The 19,349-nt window shown below is 41.7% G+C and overlaps 1 protein-coding gene across 1 annotated transcript in view; it reads right to left on the bottom strand.

Moving 5' to 3' along the window:
* Positions 1-11,452: 11,452 nt before the first annotated feature.
* Positions 11,453-19,349, bottom strand: part of VWC2L (von Willebrand factor C domain containing 2 like) — a 266,691-nt gene continuing 258,794 nt past the window's right edge. The window contains exon 4 of the mRNA XM_089672319.1: positions 11,453-13,559. Coding sequence (XP_089528445.1) covers positions 13,411-13,559 — 149 coding nt within the window. The 3' untranslated portion in view covers positions 11,453-13,410. The remainder of the gene's footprint in view (positions 13,560-19,349) is intronic.

The raw sequence follows: 19,349 nt of genomic DNA, 5'->3' as shown, positions 1-19,349 counted from the left end.
TTGTTGCAGCACATTGACACTGGACAGTTAAATTCCCCGGCTTGCTGGGCGGCAGGGCAATCACTGCTGGACCGGAAGCAAAGTAAAGACGTACTGATATACATAAATGTACATAAACATATTAAAATGATGACATTAACAAATAATCCACTGCAGCGACTGATCAAAAAGACCAGGATCAGATCTAATGATTATTCACATGAACTTACAATAAATGGGGGAATTCCTGTGAAAATAAATAAATCCATGACTGGTATTCCTCAAAACGGCACGCAGTTTGCTTTAAAATGTGCAATATTTATGTAAACATTTGTCATCCCTTATTACGAACATACAGATGGAGCACATTTGCTTTAAAGAAAAAGCATGTCTTTGAGTGGTACATAAAGAAATGAGCCAATGGGAAATATATGGCCGCGTGAAAACGAAAATAAGGAGATTATAGTATTGTTTTAAAGTAAATTTCTGCTGAAACCAAGTACAATTAACACTTTTAACTATTTTCCTGGGATGCAGAAAAATCATCTAACATCCAGCTCCATAGGTGACACCCTCTCATATATTGTAGCTGATTTATTTACAGCTAAATGCCAAAGAACATGTTTTTCCATGTGCATTGAAAAGGTGTTCTTTTTTTTCTAATAATGTAGCCTCAATATACATAAATGAGCCAAAAGAGCACTTACCTCATTACTTTTCCAGTACACTGCAAAACAACTTCTGTATTCTTTATTACATGCGATGCAGAGCACAGAGGGGCAGGTGTTTTCTTTTCTCCTTACTCCCTGTATTCACATTGTTGGGCTATTAAAATCAAATGGCAATGGCCATACACAGTTGTACATGGGCCAATACAATGCACAGGAAAAAAAAATGTGAAGGTACTGAAAAATTGGTAATAAAAATAACACCGTATTGAAATTGTTACCTGTTCCATAAATCAAAAATCTTGTTTAATTTTCCTATTAAATGATAGTTGACATCCAGAAAGGTATGCTTATTTTCTGGTACACATTTCAGTATATTATGACCAAATTACGAGGAGATCTAGGCAAAATTGGATGTACTTTGAAGTAACTAGGCTATTTTCTGTCTAGGAGTGACATAACTTAAGTCATTACACAATAATGTTTACACCTTAGTCTTAACATATTGCTTTATAGATCCCATACTATCGTGCAACCCTTACAAAACCGTATCTCTATCATAAGATAAGGCTGGCACATATTGATTTGGTTTCTTTGTTAATTTTTATAATATGTAATGAGAATAAAACTATAAATATATTTGTCAGTCTCTGCTTCATAGAATCAGAATCTCTCATCGTCTTAAGTGTTGATATTGCTGGCTCTCATCTTGGATATTATGTACTTCAACGTCTGCAAGTGTGCTATTTCCACTGTATGACTGCTTTACATAATAAAAAAGTATATATAAAAAAGAACAGTTATAACCAGACTGCTTGCTAGAGGCAACTTTGCAAATTGTTGCTAAATTTCCTTCTTTCAGTTGCAGAGCTAGTTCACACAATCATTTGATTTTAACGCTGTTGTCAGAGCTTTCCAAATGATCCATTTGAATGTGCCTTACTGCCTGCATGTTTTGTGCATTGAGGTGTGCTACGATAATGAAGCCCATCTATTTTAAATGGACTGGCATGGTACCTCAACACACAAAATACACCCTTGTGCTGTTTTTGTTAAAGCACATTTTGGTGCATTACCAACTATTGTATTGTGTTTTTCTAAATAATAGGGAGCAACATGCAATGCACATATACCCTGTGTGTTTCAGTAATGCTGGGTATAATGTGTTTTACATACACTACCACAGCACAACGGTGTAAGCCGGCATAAGTAATAACACATTTAGCAAGCTCTTTACAGATCTTATGATGCTTGGAAAAAGCTAGTTATGATAACCAATCCTCTAAAGTCAGAAAGTCAGCATCAGATAATTCAGAAATACTTTCTGAACATGCCTAAAATGATTTCCAAATGCTTAAATGGCATGTGGAAAGCATATGAGTAACATTGACAATCACTTCTATTACAGGCATCAGAAAGTATCCACAAGCAAATTAAAGTATAACAGTGCAATGCTTGTCTAAAAGGTAAATGTATAGAAACATTTGCAGGTTTTGCCAAAGTGCTTGAGAGCATATTAAAGCGGACCTCCACCCAAATGGGGAAGTTCCGCTTTAAGGACTGCTCCCCATTATGATTGGCACCATTGCTCCCCTGCTCCCACTTCCGGTCCGATTGCCTAGGCTATTGGAAGCGGAAGGTGTCCTCCCTCTATCCCTGTAGTCATTTGGGCATGTGACAGGTCCCAGAAGACTACAGGACCATTCATGAAGCGCAGCGCTACTCACGCATGAGCAGTGGGTACCCAGCTGTGAAGCCACAAGCTGTCACAGCTGGGTGCCCACACTGAAGAAGCTGTCCTCCTGGAATACAGGACGGCCGGTTAAACGGGTTGCGGAGGACACACCGTGGGACCGAGGGACAGGTAAGTGGCTGTTTTTAAAAAGTCAGCAGCTACAGTTTTTATAGCTGCTGACTTTTATTTTTTGAAAGGGTGAGTGGAACTCTGCTTTAAGATCGTATCAAATGCTACTGACACCCTCAGGTGAGATCTATTCCATTTCCCCAGAATACCTCAAACTGTTGGTTGGCAGATCTGCTTACCAAATCAAAGGACAGATGGCGGTCCGTCTGCCCATTTTCCGACTGACCCGGTCGGACAATACATTGTTCCCTATGGGGAGGTGCCTGCATCCCATCCACTAAAAACAGATGAATGGGGGATCCATTCCCTATCCATCTAGCGGATCAGAGGACAGTCGAATGTAAACAGACACGCGGTCCATTTACATCCTACAGCCCCTTAGAGGACAGTGGACTGTGTCCATGTCAGGTCTACACAAGCGGAGCAGATAAGGACCTGTCATCCACCAGCTCAGCAGGGATCAGCAGACAGATCCTCCACTGAGCAGGTGGATGCACTTGACACAGTCCGTCCATGTGAAAGGGGCCTTACTAAAATTGGTGTACACAAAATCTGGTGCAGCTATGCACAAGAACCAATCAGCTACTTCAGCTTGTTCAGTTAAAGAGGAGCTCCAGTCTCCTGTGTAAAAATTAAAAGTCAGCAGCTGCAAAAGCTGTAGCTGCTGACTTTTACTAAATAGGCACTAACCTGTCTCATGATCCAGCGGTGTGCTCACCACAGTTGTTTTCATCTCATGTCATCTGTCCCCGGCACCAGCATGTTAACTGACAGCTTGCAGATTCACAGCATGTCCCCACTGCACATGTGTGAGCCATGCTGCAGATTGTGAATGGTCCCACAGTGTTCTGGGACCTTTCACATGTCCCAGAAGACTGCAGGGAGGGGAGGGGAGGGGAGGGGGCCCTTTCGCTTCCGATTGCCTAGGCAGTCAGAGTAGAAGCGGGAGCAGGTATCTGTCAAAATCAGGTACCTGCCCCCACCCCCTCCCAACAGTGCCATTTCTTTACCAGGAGCGGGGAAGGAGGCCTTACAGTGAAACTTCCTCTATTGGGCGAAGCTCCATTTTAAGCTTTGACAATAGAACCTAGAACCTGATTGATTATTATGCACAGCTGCACCAAATTCTCTGTGCACCAATTTTAGTAAATTCCACCCAACGTATTCATATCATCGTGGTAACCGATATTTTTCCTGGTTCCAATTTACTCAACTGTGACATACTGACAATGGGTAGATCCCACACACAGGGCAAATATTTATATATATAATTATATGGACTCTGGTTGTTAGAAGCCTTGGATTACAAGAATACCCCTTTCAGAAAATACTACAATTATGGTGAGCTTATACTGTGTGGCCATTTCAGACAGTGCTTAGGGAAGGAATTTCTCAAAAGTATGTGCAAATGTGCAATATATATATATATATATATATATATATATATATATATATATATATATATATATGAGTAGTCAGATGCTAAGGCAAGGAAAAGAGTTGACTTAGAAGGACCCATGTCCCCTCATCTCTAAATAATAAATAAAACTCATCTTTAAATAATAAAGGTGTCCTTGGTGAGATTCATGTTGGTGCTTGAGCATCTGCAAGAACTGGCCAAGAACTTCAGCAGCATCCCCAATTAGTTGGTCTGTACACCTCACTTTTATTAAAGTGCTTGCAGTTATATCCACATTGTGATATAATGAAAACAAACTGGTCAGAATTTTGACAACTCTGGTCTTCTGTCAACTGGCATTCTGCGTATCCTGCTCCAATGCCATAGTGTTGCCTGGCAACATCTGAGGTTTCACAATTATTATGTGTGATCTGTTTTTGCCGACCTTAGTTACTCCACATACTAAGCAAGCACCCACAACAGTGCAGGCGATTAAAAAAAAAAATCTTTAGTGCTGTCTTTGTCCAACAACATCAGCTTTCTGATAATTCGCTTTTACTTAGAAAACCTGCTTTTCACTAAAAGAATTTATATGGCAGCAGAAAGCTTGTTAGCTGAACAGAACAGAACAGATTTGCAGTTTAGCTGTTCAATGTATGAAGACTCAATGGAAAAGGAACACTTATAAAGAAACATATTAGATCATGTGATCCAAAAGGGTATTGTTAATTCTCAAAATGTTTTTGCTTGCCACTGTTTCATTTGCTGTACTGGAATCCTTGTATTGGAAAAGCAGAACATTGTTTCAAAATGAGATTCTGCTAAAAACCAAATCGGGCAAAGAACATTGATACTTGTTTTCTTGCAATAGCAAGGCTGCTAATTTGTAATCCAGAAGTTGACACCTTGAATAATTTTGTGTTTGTGCTCATCCTCTGCTCTACATCATCCAAAATGAGCAAAGCCAATATGACATCATAGTGGGGGGGCTTTTCTTGGTTCAGATCAGCTAAGCTCTGGCATGCTGAAACAGTACAGTGGTGGTGGCCCTATCACCTGCTTCTGACTGCCAGAGGCATCGTGTACTGGCAGCTTTTATTCTTAGCTTGAAAAGCTAATCATGAAACGCATCATGTTCAGCAAGCATTTACACTGAGCATTTAGAATGTATCGATCAGTTTACTGAAGTCCTTAAAGTACTCCAGCCTGGAAAATGGTAAATACAGATCTTGGGCATAGTGCTAGCTGTTACTTTAAGGCTGAACTGCAGGAAATATTTGTACTGCATTCAACTTGGCCCAATGTATTGTAAGTATGCATATCCATAACACTGCCCCTAGCTACATCGCCAATCTCATCCACAGATATCGCCCAAATTGCCCACTCCGCTCCTCCCCAGATATCTTCCTCTCTAGCTCTCGCATCACCTCCTCCCACGCTCGCCTCCAGGACTTCTCCAGAGCCTCTCCCATCCTCTGGAACTCCCTACCACAGTATGTTTGGTCAGCCCCCACCCTGTCTGCCTTTAGGCGACCTTTGAAAACTCACTTATTCAGGGAAGCCTACCCCACCTCCCCCTAAGAACTGTACTTGAATCACCTCCACTGTCTCCCTTATATTGTAAAGCGCTGCACAAACTGTTTGCACTAAATAAATCCTATATAATAATAATAATATCTCATACCTGATGGGTTACTGGGGAAGCTGGAAATCACTGTAGCAATCAGTGCTACTACAGTGATCAGTGATAGTCACAATCTCTCTGGTCCTGCTTGAGTTCTGAGTGAGTAGCTTCCCCTCTGCACACTGACTACAGGGGATCACTTGCTAGGCACTGGCTCCATTTATAGGACACCTTGTATTTTTTCAATGCATACAATGAGTTCTTCATTTGGATGAGATGGAGAGGAGGAACGATGATGTCACAATCTCACTGAAAATTCTATGACTATGTTCTATGAATGGTGATAGTGCTGAGTTAGTGACCCCCTGTGATCAGTGTGGAGAAGGGAAACTGCTCGCACAGAACCCAAACAGGATCTGGAAGATCACGGCTAACACTGTAGTAGCACCAACTACTACAGTGATTTCCAGCTTCCTCAATGACCCATCAGGTATAAGATATGTATACTTACGATGTGCCAAGCTGGACCAATGTAATTATGTGATACAAAAATTCCTGGAGTTCTGCTTTAAACATAATTTAGCAGACTATTAGCAAGTTAATGCTTTGAAACTGTTTTGTGTTTGTTGAAGTGCTACTTTTCTTAGATTAGATTGTGACTAAATGTAATTAAACCTAAGAGTCATCTTTGTTTAAATAATACTGATGATAAAAGAAAAGGACATCTGTACATTTACTGAAAGTCACCTAGTCTCCTGCACTGCTGATTTAATAAACAGCGTAGGGCAGTGTCTGCAACATATATTCCAAAACAGGGACAGTTTCCACCTGGTTCATACAAAATGATGGCCTGCCTAACTGATTGGTTAGACCCACTTTATTGCTTCAGTTTTCACAAACTACCCGTCACTAGATAGAATCAACAGTGCTGGAAGCTCTCTGTGCAACGAGGCATAGGTGTTGCAGTGTATCATCAGATTTGAAGTACAGGGAATACTTCTATGTGCATTGTACAAGACTGGTACAAGTATTGGCCTAAAATGATATCTATCAGCTCCATTCAGTGAGCATCAATCCAATAGCTCAGGCGATAGTATTTTTTTTTTTTTTAGTTTTTGGGGTTAATTAAAACAAGGGGGATTAAGAATTAATGAACAGCCAGGCTTAGGGACAGGAGTATGGGGAGTTAACTTTAAGGTGTTTGGTTATGATTAGATTAGGTTAAAGCGGAGTTCCGCTCACACTGTAAAAAAATAAAAGTCAGCAGCTACAAAAACTGTAGCTGCTGACTTTTAAAAAACATCCACTTACCTGCCCCACGATCCCACAGTGCCCCCGCCGCAGCCCATTTTACCGGCCATCCTGTATTCCAGGTGCCGGCATCTTCACTGTGGGCACCCGGCTGTGACAGCTTGCGGCTTCACAGCCGGGTGCCCACTGCGCATGCACGAGTAGAGCCGCGCTTCTTGAATGGTCCTGTAGTCTTCTGGGACCTGTCACATGTCCTACAAGACTACGGGAAGGGAGGGGGGGACAACTTCTGCTTCCAATCCTTAATGGGGAGCGGGGAACCAATCTTTAAAGCGGAACTTCCCCTTTTTATTGGTTTATTGGTTTATTTTTCGTGTTACACTAGGTGTTAGGCCCGGTTCACACTGATGCAGTACAGAATTTGCAGCAAATTCTTTACGTTTCCTGCACCCCATCAGAATCGCACTTCATTCATGCAAACTGCTACAGGTGTCAATGTTAAGTTACCAACACCCCCAAAATGGTTCGCAAAACACATTGCAATTGGCTGAATTGGATTTCATGGGTGTGAACACTCATGCGTTCTGATTCCAGTGTGGAAAAAGAGGGTCCTGCACCTTGTATGATTTGTGGCTTTCAAATGAATGGTTCAAATCAAACTGCAAAAGAATCGCATGTGATGTGAACAGGAATGCTGTGTGATTCTTGTGCAAATCACATGCGGTTTCCTATGCCGCATCAGTGTGAACCAGCCCTTAAGCTTAATTATAAAGATCATTTTAAAGTGTATGTTAACACCAACAATGAACTTCCCTTTTTTGCCTCGTTTTGGTCTGCTAAATACACTAAGTGTTTTGTTATATCTGTTTGATATATGCAAAAAATACCTGTTGATTTTGCCTGAAATCTTGTGTGCTGACAGATTCCTGTACTTTCTGTCTGCACACAAAGAGGGGTTATGGATATGAGGAGAGAGTAGAAATGAAGAGAGGTCTGTGTTCTTTTCTGTAGTCCAACAGAAATTAAACGGGCTGGGCTGACAACATGTGCCCTGTTTCTCAGAACTGTGTTGTCATGTCTCAGAGGGAGGTAGGAGCAAACTATATTTCTGGCACATCATCAGGTATGTTTTTGTACTTGCAGCATGATTAAAGAGATAAAACATGGGGAAATGTGCCTGTATTCTAGTTATGTACTAAATGTATGTTTTTAAATTTATGTTTGCCTTCACATACGCTTAAGGGGCAAAATTATAGGGTAGGTTTGGTGTTAACCACTTTCCCTCCAGAGGATTTACCCCCCTTCCTGACCAGGTAATTTTTTGCGTTATGGCGCTGTGTTACTTTAATTGACAATTGCACGGTCATGCAACGCTGTACATAAATGAAATTTGTGTTATTTTTTTCCCACAAACAGAGCTTTCTTTCAGTGGTATTTGATCACTTCTGCGTTTTTTATTTTTTGTGCTATAAACAAAAAAAAACTGACAATTTTGAAAAAAAAAACAATATTTTTGACTTTTTGCAATAAAACATATCCAATAAAAATTTTTTAAAAATCAAATTTTGTCATACATTTAGGCCAAAATGTATTCTGCTACATGTCTTTGCTAAAAAAAAATCCAAATACATGTAAATTAATTGGTTTACGTGAAAATTATAGCATCTACAAATGGCGGTATATATACTGGAATTTTTATTTTTATTTTTTTTTATACTAGTAATGGTGGCAATAAGCGACTTATAGTGGGACTGCGGGACTGCGGTGGGCATTCTGGGTGGGAACTGACTAACTGCCACTGACATTCCCGTGACACTAATACAGTAATCAGTGCTAATAAAAAGCACTGACATTGTACTAATGACACTGGGCAGGAAGGGGTTTAACTTTTGGGCAATCAAAGGGTTAACTGTGTGCTGTGTGCTGTTTTACAACGGAGACATGCTGCTTTGTATATCTCTGCTGTGCAGAGAAATACAAAGCAGTATGTCCTTGCTGGCAGGAGAGAGACCTGTGTTGTTTACCCCTTTCTCCCCTGTCAGCTTTACTCGGCGATCGCCGGGTGCCAGTGGGGAGTCTCCAGCCGGGACCCGGTGATTGACATCCCTAGCCGCCAATAGCAGCACAGGTAGTGCGGCATACGTGCCCTACCCGGAAGTGCAAATCACGTATATATACCTGATTTTGTGCAGCCCTGCCACCCTGTAGCAGTAGTTCTACTTTAGGGTGGCAGGCAAGAGGTTAAAGTGACTCCTCACTAAGAAAAGTGGTAAGCATGGTAAGTATGATTATTACAAGCACCTAGAGTTGCAATTTTTTAATCCTCTACGTGTGAATGCTGACCCATTCTTAAGAGGCAAGGCTCTGCTATTTCCAATTAGTATCCCCTCCCACCTCCATACATTTGCATTAGCCCATAACTATGATGGACTGTCTCAATGACCAATATAAATGTGTGGGAGTCAGGAGGGGTTGGACAATCTCCATCACTACCACTTTGCCCAATCATAATAGCTTGCATTTACTGTAGACATAGAGCAGGCAATGAAAGCTGCGTCAGGTACAGTTGCAAGAAAAAGTATGTGAACCCCTTGGGATTACGTGGAGTTTTGCATGAATTGGGTATAAAATGTGCTCTGAACGTCATCTAAGTCACAACAATAGAAGAACACAGTCTGCTGAACATAATACTACACAAACATTAGATGTTGCCATGGTTTAATTGCACATAACATGTAAACATTCACAGTGCAGGGAGGAAAAAGTATGTGAGGCCCTAGCTTAATGACTTCTCCCAGAGCTAATTGGAGCCAGGAGTGAGCCAACCTTGACTCCAATCAGTGTGATGATATTGGATGTGTTGCTGACAGCTGTCCTGCCCTTAAAAAACACACACCTGTTTTGGGTTTACTGGTTTCAAGAAGCACTGTCTGATGTGAACCATGCCTCACAGAAAAGAGCTCTCAGAAGACCTACCATCAAGAATTGTTGACTTGCATGAAGCTGGAAAGGGTTACAAAAGTATCTCCAAAAGCCTTGATGTTCCTGTGTCCACGGTAAGACAGACTGTCTACAAATGGAGAAAGTTTAGCACTGTTGCTACTCTCCCTAGGCGTGGTCGTCCTGTAAAAAGGACTGCAAGAGCACAGCGCAGAATGCTGCATGAGGTAAAGAAGAATCCCAGAGTGTCAGCTGAAGACCTACAGAAATCTCTGGCACATGCTAACATTTTTGTTGACACATCTACAATAAGGAAAACATTAAACAAGAATGGAGTACATGGGAGGACACCACGGAGGAAGCCATTGCTGTCCAAAAAGAAGATTGCAGCACGATTGAAGTTTGCAAAAGAGCACCTGGATGTTCCACAGCACTACTGGCAAAATATACTGTGGACAGATGAAACCAAGATTGAGTTGTTTGGGAAGAACACACAACACTATGTGTGGAGAAAAAAAGGCACAGCACACCAACATCAAAACCTCATCCCCACTGTGAAACATGGCGGAGGGAGCATCATGGTTTGGGGCTGCTTTGCTGCCTCATGGGCTGGACGGACTGTTGTCACTGATGGGAAAATGAATTCCAGAGTTTATCAAGACATTTTGCAGGAAAACGTACGACCATCTGTCTGCCAACTGAAGCTCCGCAGAGGATGGGTGATGCAACAGGACAATGACCCAAAGCATACAAGTCATTCAACAAAACAATGGCTGCAACAGCACAGAATACGCCTTCTGGAGTGGCCCAGTCAGAGTCCTGACCTCAACCCGATTGAAATGCTGTGGCATGACCTTAAGAGAGCGATTCACACCAGACATCCCAAGAATATTGCTACACTGAAACAGTTTTGTGAAGAGGAGTGGTCCAAAATGACTCCAGATCGTTGTGCAGGTCTGATCTGCAACTACAGGAAACGTTTGGTTGAGGTTATTGCTGCCAAAGGAGAGTCAACCAGTTATTAAGTCCAAAGGTTCACATACTTTTTCCTCCCTGCAATGTGAATGTTTACATGTTATGTGCAATTAAACCATGGCAACATCTAACGTTTGTGTAGTATTATGTTCAGCAGACTGTGTTCTTCTATTGTTGTGACTTAGATGACGTTCAGAGCACATTTTATGCGCAATTCATGCAAAATTCCACGTAATCCCAATGGGTTCACATACTTTTTCTTGCAACTGTATGCCCAGGAACTTCTAGGTATCAGCAGTTTATAGTTATTAGTTTTTTTTTATGACAAAGCCAATTTAAGGGTTAATGATCAAGGTCAAGTGCTCAGTTTCATAGCTAAGGGGCAACTGGTTAAAGGAACCTTGCACTGATAGAAATCTGTTTACTGCCATTTTTGACCTCCTTTATAAACACCAATTGGTATTCTCAGTCTGTTTATTCCAGGAGAATGATACAGAAAGTAGGGTAGTCTTTGAATTGGTATTGACCAGACAGCTAGAATTTTCATAGGTGAGCAATGACGTTGTACATTTTCTTTGAATACTGTGTACCTTTTTGTATTAAGAGTTCATTTAAGGTGTTGTAAAAAAATACTATGGGTATGGGGAAGGACATGTTTATTGATAACTATATGTAAGGGAAATTTGCCCCCTTCTCTTTCCTCAGCAACACTGTAGAGCCCTCCCTGTTATAAGAAACAAGTTCTGAGGCACTTTGATTATTTTTTCTTTATTGCAGAATCACATAACAAAGTTAAAAATCCAGGCCAACCATAATTTCATGTGTTTTTTACACACTTTTGCCAGCTCTGTGAAGCTGCAATAAAGGAATAAAGAGCCAAGAGTGAGCTGAAATTTGTTTCTTTTAACTGAATTGTTTATCGTTTTAAAGGGTGATCACAAAGCCCCTACTGTGGCAAGTTGTTGAATTTGTTATCTCCTGTGGCAATCATGATTTAAGCCAATTGACGTCTGTCCATTACCTTACTTAGAACATCATAAGTGTCACACTTTTGGTTTTTATACTATACATCTAGTACAGACCAAATCAGCCACTCAGAATGCTCTAGGGTTGGAATGGTTGGGTGGCATTTAAGTGATTTTTCCTTGCTTCTCATCTTGGAGACCACTGCCAATGGGACAGGATCTTAGGGATATCTCCAAAAGGGGAGGCTGGTCCACACTATCCAAAACAAAGAAAAAGCTTTTGACTGTACTTGCACTTTAACTTTTACTTCAAAAGGAGAACAGCTTGGTTTTTTCTTTTATCATCTTGGGCTCTGGTGTCTGGTGATATAAGCAGATGCAAGCACAAAGGCAGTGCATTATCCGTAAGGTGCTGTTCTACAACAAAATATTTAAATTTTCCTTAATTTCAAATAAAACGCCAAGGAAATGTGTGAATGACTCTTTTTAACTTTTACTAATTTAAGAACAACTCCACAAGCTGGTTGCACACAAGTTGATCGAATGACACAACTTGTGTACTACCAGCCAGCCCATATATGAATCGAAATTTGTCCGGTCTCTGCTGAACTGGCTGGATTTCGATCTATGTATGGCTGGCTTAAGGCCCAATTGAAGTCTAATACCTGTGTACCTATTGTATAGACCTAAGCCTCTGCGAGTTGTAATTTGTGACTGATTTTTGCCATGAAAATACTTTTCCAGTGGCCTGTGCTGGCAATGCTGAGTAACAAAAGACATTTCCCCACACACACTTGAAGTGCAGTATGTCCCACCAGTACCATTACAGCGCAGTCTTATTTAGACTCCCCACAAAACTTCTGTAACAGGAAAATGTGCATATCTATTTATGTGATTTCAATAGGGCTTAAAAAAAATGTTGCATGGAGTTAGCTTTAGACTTGACAGTTTATAAAAGAAATACCGAGAATTTAACTGGATCCAGGTACAATTCTGCACAAAGACAGCAACTAATTATTTTATCCAATCTGCTGTATACACTTTACTTCTTACTTGTAGAAAGATGCAGTAACATGATTATTTTGGCACCAAGTAATGAACGTATATGCTTTCTTCAGCCTACACTTTCTTGTTACCTGAATTCTTATACTTGTTTTGCTCGGTTTTCTTAATGTTCAACTCCAACTTTTTTTTTTTTTTTTTTTTATTGGCACTACTTTTTTTGTTTGGACTTTTACTTGGCATCAGCACTGGCTACCTGTTAAAGAGAATTATTTTCTCGAACATACAGAACTGGATGTTGGTCCACTTCTGATTGGTTGGCATACATACTGTAAATAATTCAACGGTAACAAAAAGTAGCAGGAAAATAACAGTGAGATAAAAAAAATGTCAAGTGAACTAAGTGGTAATCGATGGAATGGAACCAACATTTCCTCACGGTGTCACACTGGAAAGTCTCAGTTCTGTTTGGTTACACCCTGTCAAAGATCTGAACTTGTCCCCAGAGGAGAACATTACGTGATCCAAACTTAAAGAAGTTCTGTGCTATCTACATTGCCCTGATGGATTTGGTAAAACAGTAAAATTCAACCCTTGCACATGGTGAATCTTCTTTCTTGTGTCTGTATCCTGTCTGCTGCTGTCTGCCGTGTTTGGTATTTTTTCCAATTTGAGGTCTTGTCTTGTCCGTAGGTTTGGATATGAAGGCAATTCTTCAGCCACACAATATAGGCACATTGTATCTATAGGGTTTGTTTTCCATGGCACTCTCTCTTTGAACATTGTGCTGGCTTCCACCAGTCTCCGTTGTGGCAGTGGCAGATATTACAGTCATCCACTTTAACTTCAATCCCTGCTGGGATAATAGTTGTTCCTGCGAAGCAGTTTGGGCCTGAAAGGGCAAAAAAAGAGTAAGGGTTAGTTCAAGGGTTAGTTCATTCATCCTTTTCAATACTGCTATGCATGTGTGGGAGTCATTCATCATGCTGGCACCATACTTGAAATATAAAGTGACTTGCACATGTGTGTGCATTCTGCTAAAGATTGTGAACAGGCAGGTATGTTTTTTTTATTGCAGAAGAGACATGTAATAAAGATCTTATCTGTTGACTTTCACCTGGTAAATGTAGTTTTCACTAACAGCTGATTTTAAGTGAAATATAGCTCATAGTCCTTTTGAGTCTGGCATGGATTATAAGGGGGAACCCCCTCAAAAAACAAGAAAAAAAGTGTAGGGTCCCCCAAAAATCCATACCAGATGCTTATATAAGCCTGCAGCTTGGGTGGCCAGGAAAGGAGGTGACAAGCTTGTTCTCCACCCCCCCCACCCCAAACCATATCAAGCCACATGCCCTCAACATGGGAGGGGGCACATTTCCAGGCAAAGCTCATTGTTGCCTTGTTAATAAGGATACGAGGTCTGTGGATGGGGAGCTTATTGGAATCTGGAAGCCCCCTTTAAAAGAAGTTGTCTCTAGGTACCGCCCCCAATTGTGCACATATATTAATCAGGCAAAAACCAACAAAGAAACTATTTTACAAACATTACGGGTATTATCCATTACATTTGCACGAATGATGAGACATTCGCTAAGCACATTTTTTTCCATAAATTGACTATAAACATGCAACACTTCATAATCACCAGATTCAAAATACATATACATACATATATATATATATATATATATATAATTGTATGTGTTAGTATTGAACATAACAGGTTCAAATAAAAGAATGCATAAAGAAAATGTATTAAAATCTATAATATTTGAATATCCTATTCATATGTTTGATTCAGATTATGGAACACTATAATTAATTTTATTTTCAAAGGTTCATCAGTCCATAAAAAACAGCCTGCCCCCACCCCAGACAGTCTGGCCTAAGAGGTCAATTTTATTGTTTTTCCATTGATTCATCACACTGTTTATTGTTTGTTTGTCAGTTTATTCCTAGGCTATTTATCACAAGGAGTAATAATCTTGTGGCAGCTATAAAAATTATACAGAGTATGGCCAGTATTACATATAGTAGTTCAGTAAAGGGATCCTGGAAGCTATTTAAAGATGTTCAAAGCTAAACAATATAAAATATGAGTAGCTTCAGATTAGACCTTTGCCCCCACTTTCCCTGTGTGCTTTGTTTCCATGCTGACACTCCTATAACTTTCAACATTCTAATATAGGAAAAAAATACACCTTTTTAAAAATCCAAATTCCATCATGTTTCAAGAGCAAGTTTGAAAATGAAGACACATTTGACCAACTGTTTTATTGCATTACAGTTTGCATTACTGTTTTAAAATAGATTCTAAGCACATTACTGTGCTTTATAAATGTGCATGCTTTTTGTTTTCTGCAGCCATACTGCTGCATCTGGTTCACAGAGACAAAAAAGTTAGAAAACAATATAAGAAATTCCACTCTGAGATTTTCACTCTGCTCTATTGGAACAATTGCCCGATATGCCCATTATGATGGATCAAAAAGAGTTACGAGACCAGTCTCTTCAAATCCAAGGTATGAACAATAATCTTGCTTCTGCAAGTCGCTTACACCCGGTCAACACCATACTGAGAAAGTAAAATTACTTTTAAAATGTAATGTAAGAATATTAGTCAAAAAAGGCCAATGCAAGTTGAAGCAAGTACTATAAAAATGAAAATACAGTTGAATGTTGTCATTATAACAGTAATTACAGTTATTACAGTAAGCATAAAAACGGCAAGAGGATGCTTTCAAATGGATTACAAACTAAATCACATGCCATGAATATTAAGATGTTTTAAAGTAAAGGAGGACTCTGGTATAAGTACATATGTGATTTATGAAATAAAGGAAACCTATACATACAGGACTATGTATACTGGCCATTGTTGCCCTTTTTGTGGAAGTACCTGCTCTCTGTTGGACAGTGTAATAATACTATTCCATAAACAAATTCCTTATTTTATTGTACATAGCATTTTTTATTTTACTTCACACTGACAGGCACATCAAGCTGTCTAGCAATAGTAAGCGAAACAGAAGTTGGGATAAATTAACAGGACTCATATCGACATACATTTTAGACAAATACAGCATTTGACAAGAAAATGTTGCATTTGACCCGCAATTCAAATATGCTTTAAAAGGACTTTCTTTGTCCAAAAAACACAGCATAATGTAAAGTTGATTATATCTTCTAAACTGCTATTTGTATTGCTCAATCACAGTCAATGGGATTTGCTGACTTGCTTTTGAGGTGCATTCCAACCACACATGTATGCAGAACATGTTGCTCATCAACTTGAACATGACATATTGCTGGAAGTGTTCTCAATTATTTCTTTTTGTAAACTCTAACATATACCCTGTGTAGTAACTGACCTCAGGTGATACACAGTGATGAAACAAATCCATTTACCTGTTTATCTGAAGTGTTTTTTTCTCTACAGGCATTTAAAATGCAGAATTTATACAGCTTGTCTGAGCTTTCAGAATGCAGGGGGTGAGGAGCTGAAGTTACACTCAGTCTCACTCTGAGAGCTAATTGGAGTGAAAGGCTCTCAGTCATAAGCTGTGGCCTGTATATGTTGAAATACAGTATAATTGTGGACAAAAACGTTATTGAGACATTTGCTATGTACTAATAAGGTACCTTTATTGATAAGTGCCCCACTGGTGGCTGCTTCTTATTTCTTGAAAATGGTTACTTACATACAGCCTCTGATGGTGATAAACTGCATTGGTAAAACTGCAGTCGGGCTTGAGCCCATGGGAACACTCACTGTGAAACCTCCCACATTTAAAAAACATCTCGTAATATTTTCCAAAAATGCAAGGTGTTCTGTGAGTGGACAAAGGCAGATTGTGGCATTCATATACCGTAGAGCAGGGCCCTCGAACCCCTCATGTATCACATTGTATTGTTATCGTACTGTCGCATGTTCTGTCTTCCATTGTAATGTACAGCGCTGAGCAAACTGTTGGCGCTTTATAAATACTGTAATAATAATAATAATAATAATATGTCCAATCACAGAACTTCTTGTGTTCTTTGAATATTCTGAATACCCAAATCATGACTGCATCCAATTGGATGCAGTCACTGTTCAACTGATAATTTTCCACCTGTCCCATAAGATTTTTCAATAGACTTTTATTGAGCTGACTTTGTCGACAGGATCACCCACAGCTTCAATTTAAACTGATACATCAGTGGTTCATATAGTGAACTCGGTGTAGAGTTATTCACCTTGAGGTCATCACAGATAGAGGGACGAGAGAGAGGGAAGAGAGAGGGGGAGAGAGAGAGGGACGAGAGAGAGGGAAGAGAGAGGGGGGAGAGAGGAAGAGAGCGGGTGAAGAGAGAGAGGGAAGAGAGAGAGGGAAGAAAGAAAGGGAGAGAAGAGAGGGAGGGGGGAGAGAGATGGGAGAGAGAAAAGAGAGAGGAGAGAGAGGGAATAGAGAGAGAAGAGAGAGAGAGGGAAGGGAGAGTGAGGGAAGAGAGAGAGAGATTGGAGAGAGAGAGAGAGGGGGGGGGAATGAGAGGGAAGAGTTTGGAGAACGAGAGAGGGAAAAGAGAGGGAAGAGAGGAGAGAGGGAAGAGAGAGAGGGGGAGAGAGGGGAAAAAGAGATAGAGGGGGAAGACAGAGAGGGGAGAGGGAGGGGGGGGAGAAAGAGAGAGAAGAGAGAGGGAGGAGAGAGAGAGGGAGGAGAGAGGGAGAGGGGGGAGAGAGAAGAAAGAGAGAGAGAGAGAGGGAAGGGAGAGGGAGGGAAGAGAGAGAGGGGGAGAGAGATAGGGGGAAGAGAATGAGAGGGAAGAGATAGAAGATAGAGAGAGGGAAGAGAGAGAGAAGAGAGGGGAGAGAGGGAAGAGAGAAGAGAGGGAAGAGAGAAGAGAGGGAAGAGAGAGAGGGGGAGAGAGAGGAAAAAGAAACAGAGGGGGAAGACAGAGAGGGGAGAGAGAAGGGGGGAAGAGAAAGAGAGAGAATAGAGAGGGGGAAGAGAGAGAGAGGGGAGAGAGAAGAAAGAGAGAGGAGAAGAGAGAGAGGGGGAAGATAGAGAGAGGGGGCGATATAGGGGTGAGAGAGGGGGGGGGGGAGAGAGAGGGAAGAGAGAGTGGGGGGGGGAGAGGGAGGGAAGAAAGAGAGGGAAGAATGAGAGAGGGAAGAGAACGCGAGGGAAGAGATAGGAGAGAGAGAGAGAGAGGGAAGAGAGACGGGGAAGAGAGACGGGGAAGAGAGAGACGGGGAAGAGAGAGAGGGGGAAGAGAGATGGGGAACAGAGAGAGGGGGAAGAGAGAGGGGGGGAGAGAGAGGGAATAGAGAGGGGTAGAGAGAGAGGGGAGAGGAAAGAGAGAGGGGGGAAGAGAGAGAGAGAGAGAGGGGGAGAGAGATAGAGGAAAGAGAGAGAGGCGGGATATGGAGGGGTGCAAGAGAGAGGGGGGGATGAGAGAGAGAGGGGGAAGAGAGAGAGATGGGGGGAAAGGGGGGAAGAGAGAGAGACGAGAGGGGGGGGAGAGGGGGAAGAGAGAGCATGGGAAGACAGGGGGGGAGAGAGAGGGGTAGAGAGAGGGAATAAAGAGGGGTAGAGAGAGAGGGGAGAGGAAAGAGAGGGGGAAGAGAGAGAGAGAGGAAGAGAGAGAGAGGGAAGAGAGGGGGAAGAGAGGGGGAAGAGAGAAGAGAGGGAAGAGAGACAGGGAAGAGAGAGGGGGGGGGGAAGAGAGATGGGGAAGACAGAGGGGGGGAAGAGAGAGAGAGAGGGGAAGAGAGAGAGGGAATAGAGAGGGGTAGAGAGAGGGGGAGAGGAAAGAGAGAGAGGGGAAGAGAGAGAGAGGGAAGATAGAGAGGCGGGATATAGAGGGGTGCAAGAGAGAGAGGGGCGGAGGGGGGAAAGGGGGGAAGAGAGAGAGAGAAGAGAAGAAGAGAGGGGGAAGAGAGAGTGTGGGAAGACAGAGAGGGGGGGGAGAGAGAGGGAGAGAGAGAGAGGGAATAAAGAGGGGTAGAGAGAGGGGAGAGGAAAGAGAGGGGGGAGAGAGAGAGAGGGGGGAAGAGAGGGGGGGAAGAGAGAGAGAGGGGAAGAGAGAGAGGGGAAGAGAGAGGGGGAAGAGAGAAAGGGTGGTATAGAGGGGTGAGAGAGAGGGGGAAGAGAGAGATGGGGGATGGGGGGGAGAGGGGGGAAGAGAGAGAGGGGGGGAGAGAGAGAGAGAGAGAGAGTGAAGGGGGAGAGAGGGGGGGGAGAGAGGGAGAAATAGAGGGAGGGGAGAGATAGAGAGGGAAGAGAGAGAGGAGAAAGAAAGGGAAAGAGACAGAATATATACATACACACACTTATTGACTCTCTCGCTCTCTCATGGGGGAGGGGGGCGCAACATTTTTGTGTTGCCTAGGGCAGCACAAAATCTAAATACACCAATACACCATTGGTGGCTTGTGCAGGCATGGCCTACCTAGTCCTGAACTGAAATAGCTACCTAAAATGCTATAGATGTATATGCATTGTGTAGAACTTAGGAATTTCTCAGAAAGTAGCTGCATCTCCCTCAGTGGGTCATCATCACCCACATCAGAGCTTATTACTGTTCCTGTTTAATACAACAGAGCTCAGCCACACTTCTGCCATAGTTCAGTACTATTTGTGTGTACTTTACAGCTAAATGCCTCTACACCACTTTGCAGTCAAGTCAGTGATGAGAC

Source organism: Staurois parvus, unplaced genomic scaffold (assembly GCF_062004578.1).
Source record: "Staurois parvus isolate SC_StPar_1 unplaced genomic scaffold, SC_StPar_1.0 ptg000011l, whole genome shotgun sequence".
Taxonomy (NCBI): domain Eukaryota; kingdom Metazoa; phylum Chordata; class Amphibia; order Anura; family Ranidae; genus Staurois; species Staurois parvus.
Note: the sequence above shows the minus strand (reverse complement) of the source record. Positions and strands in the feature narration are given on the sequence as shown.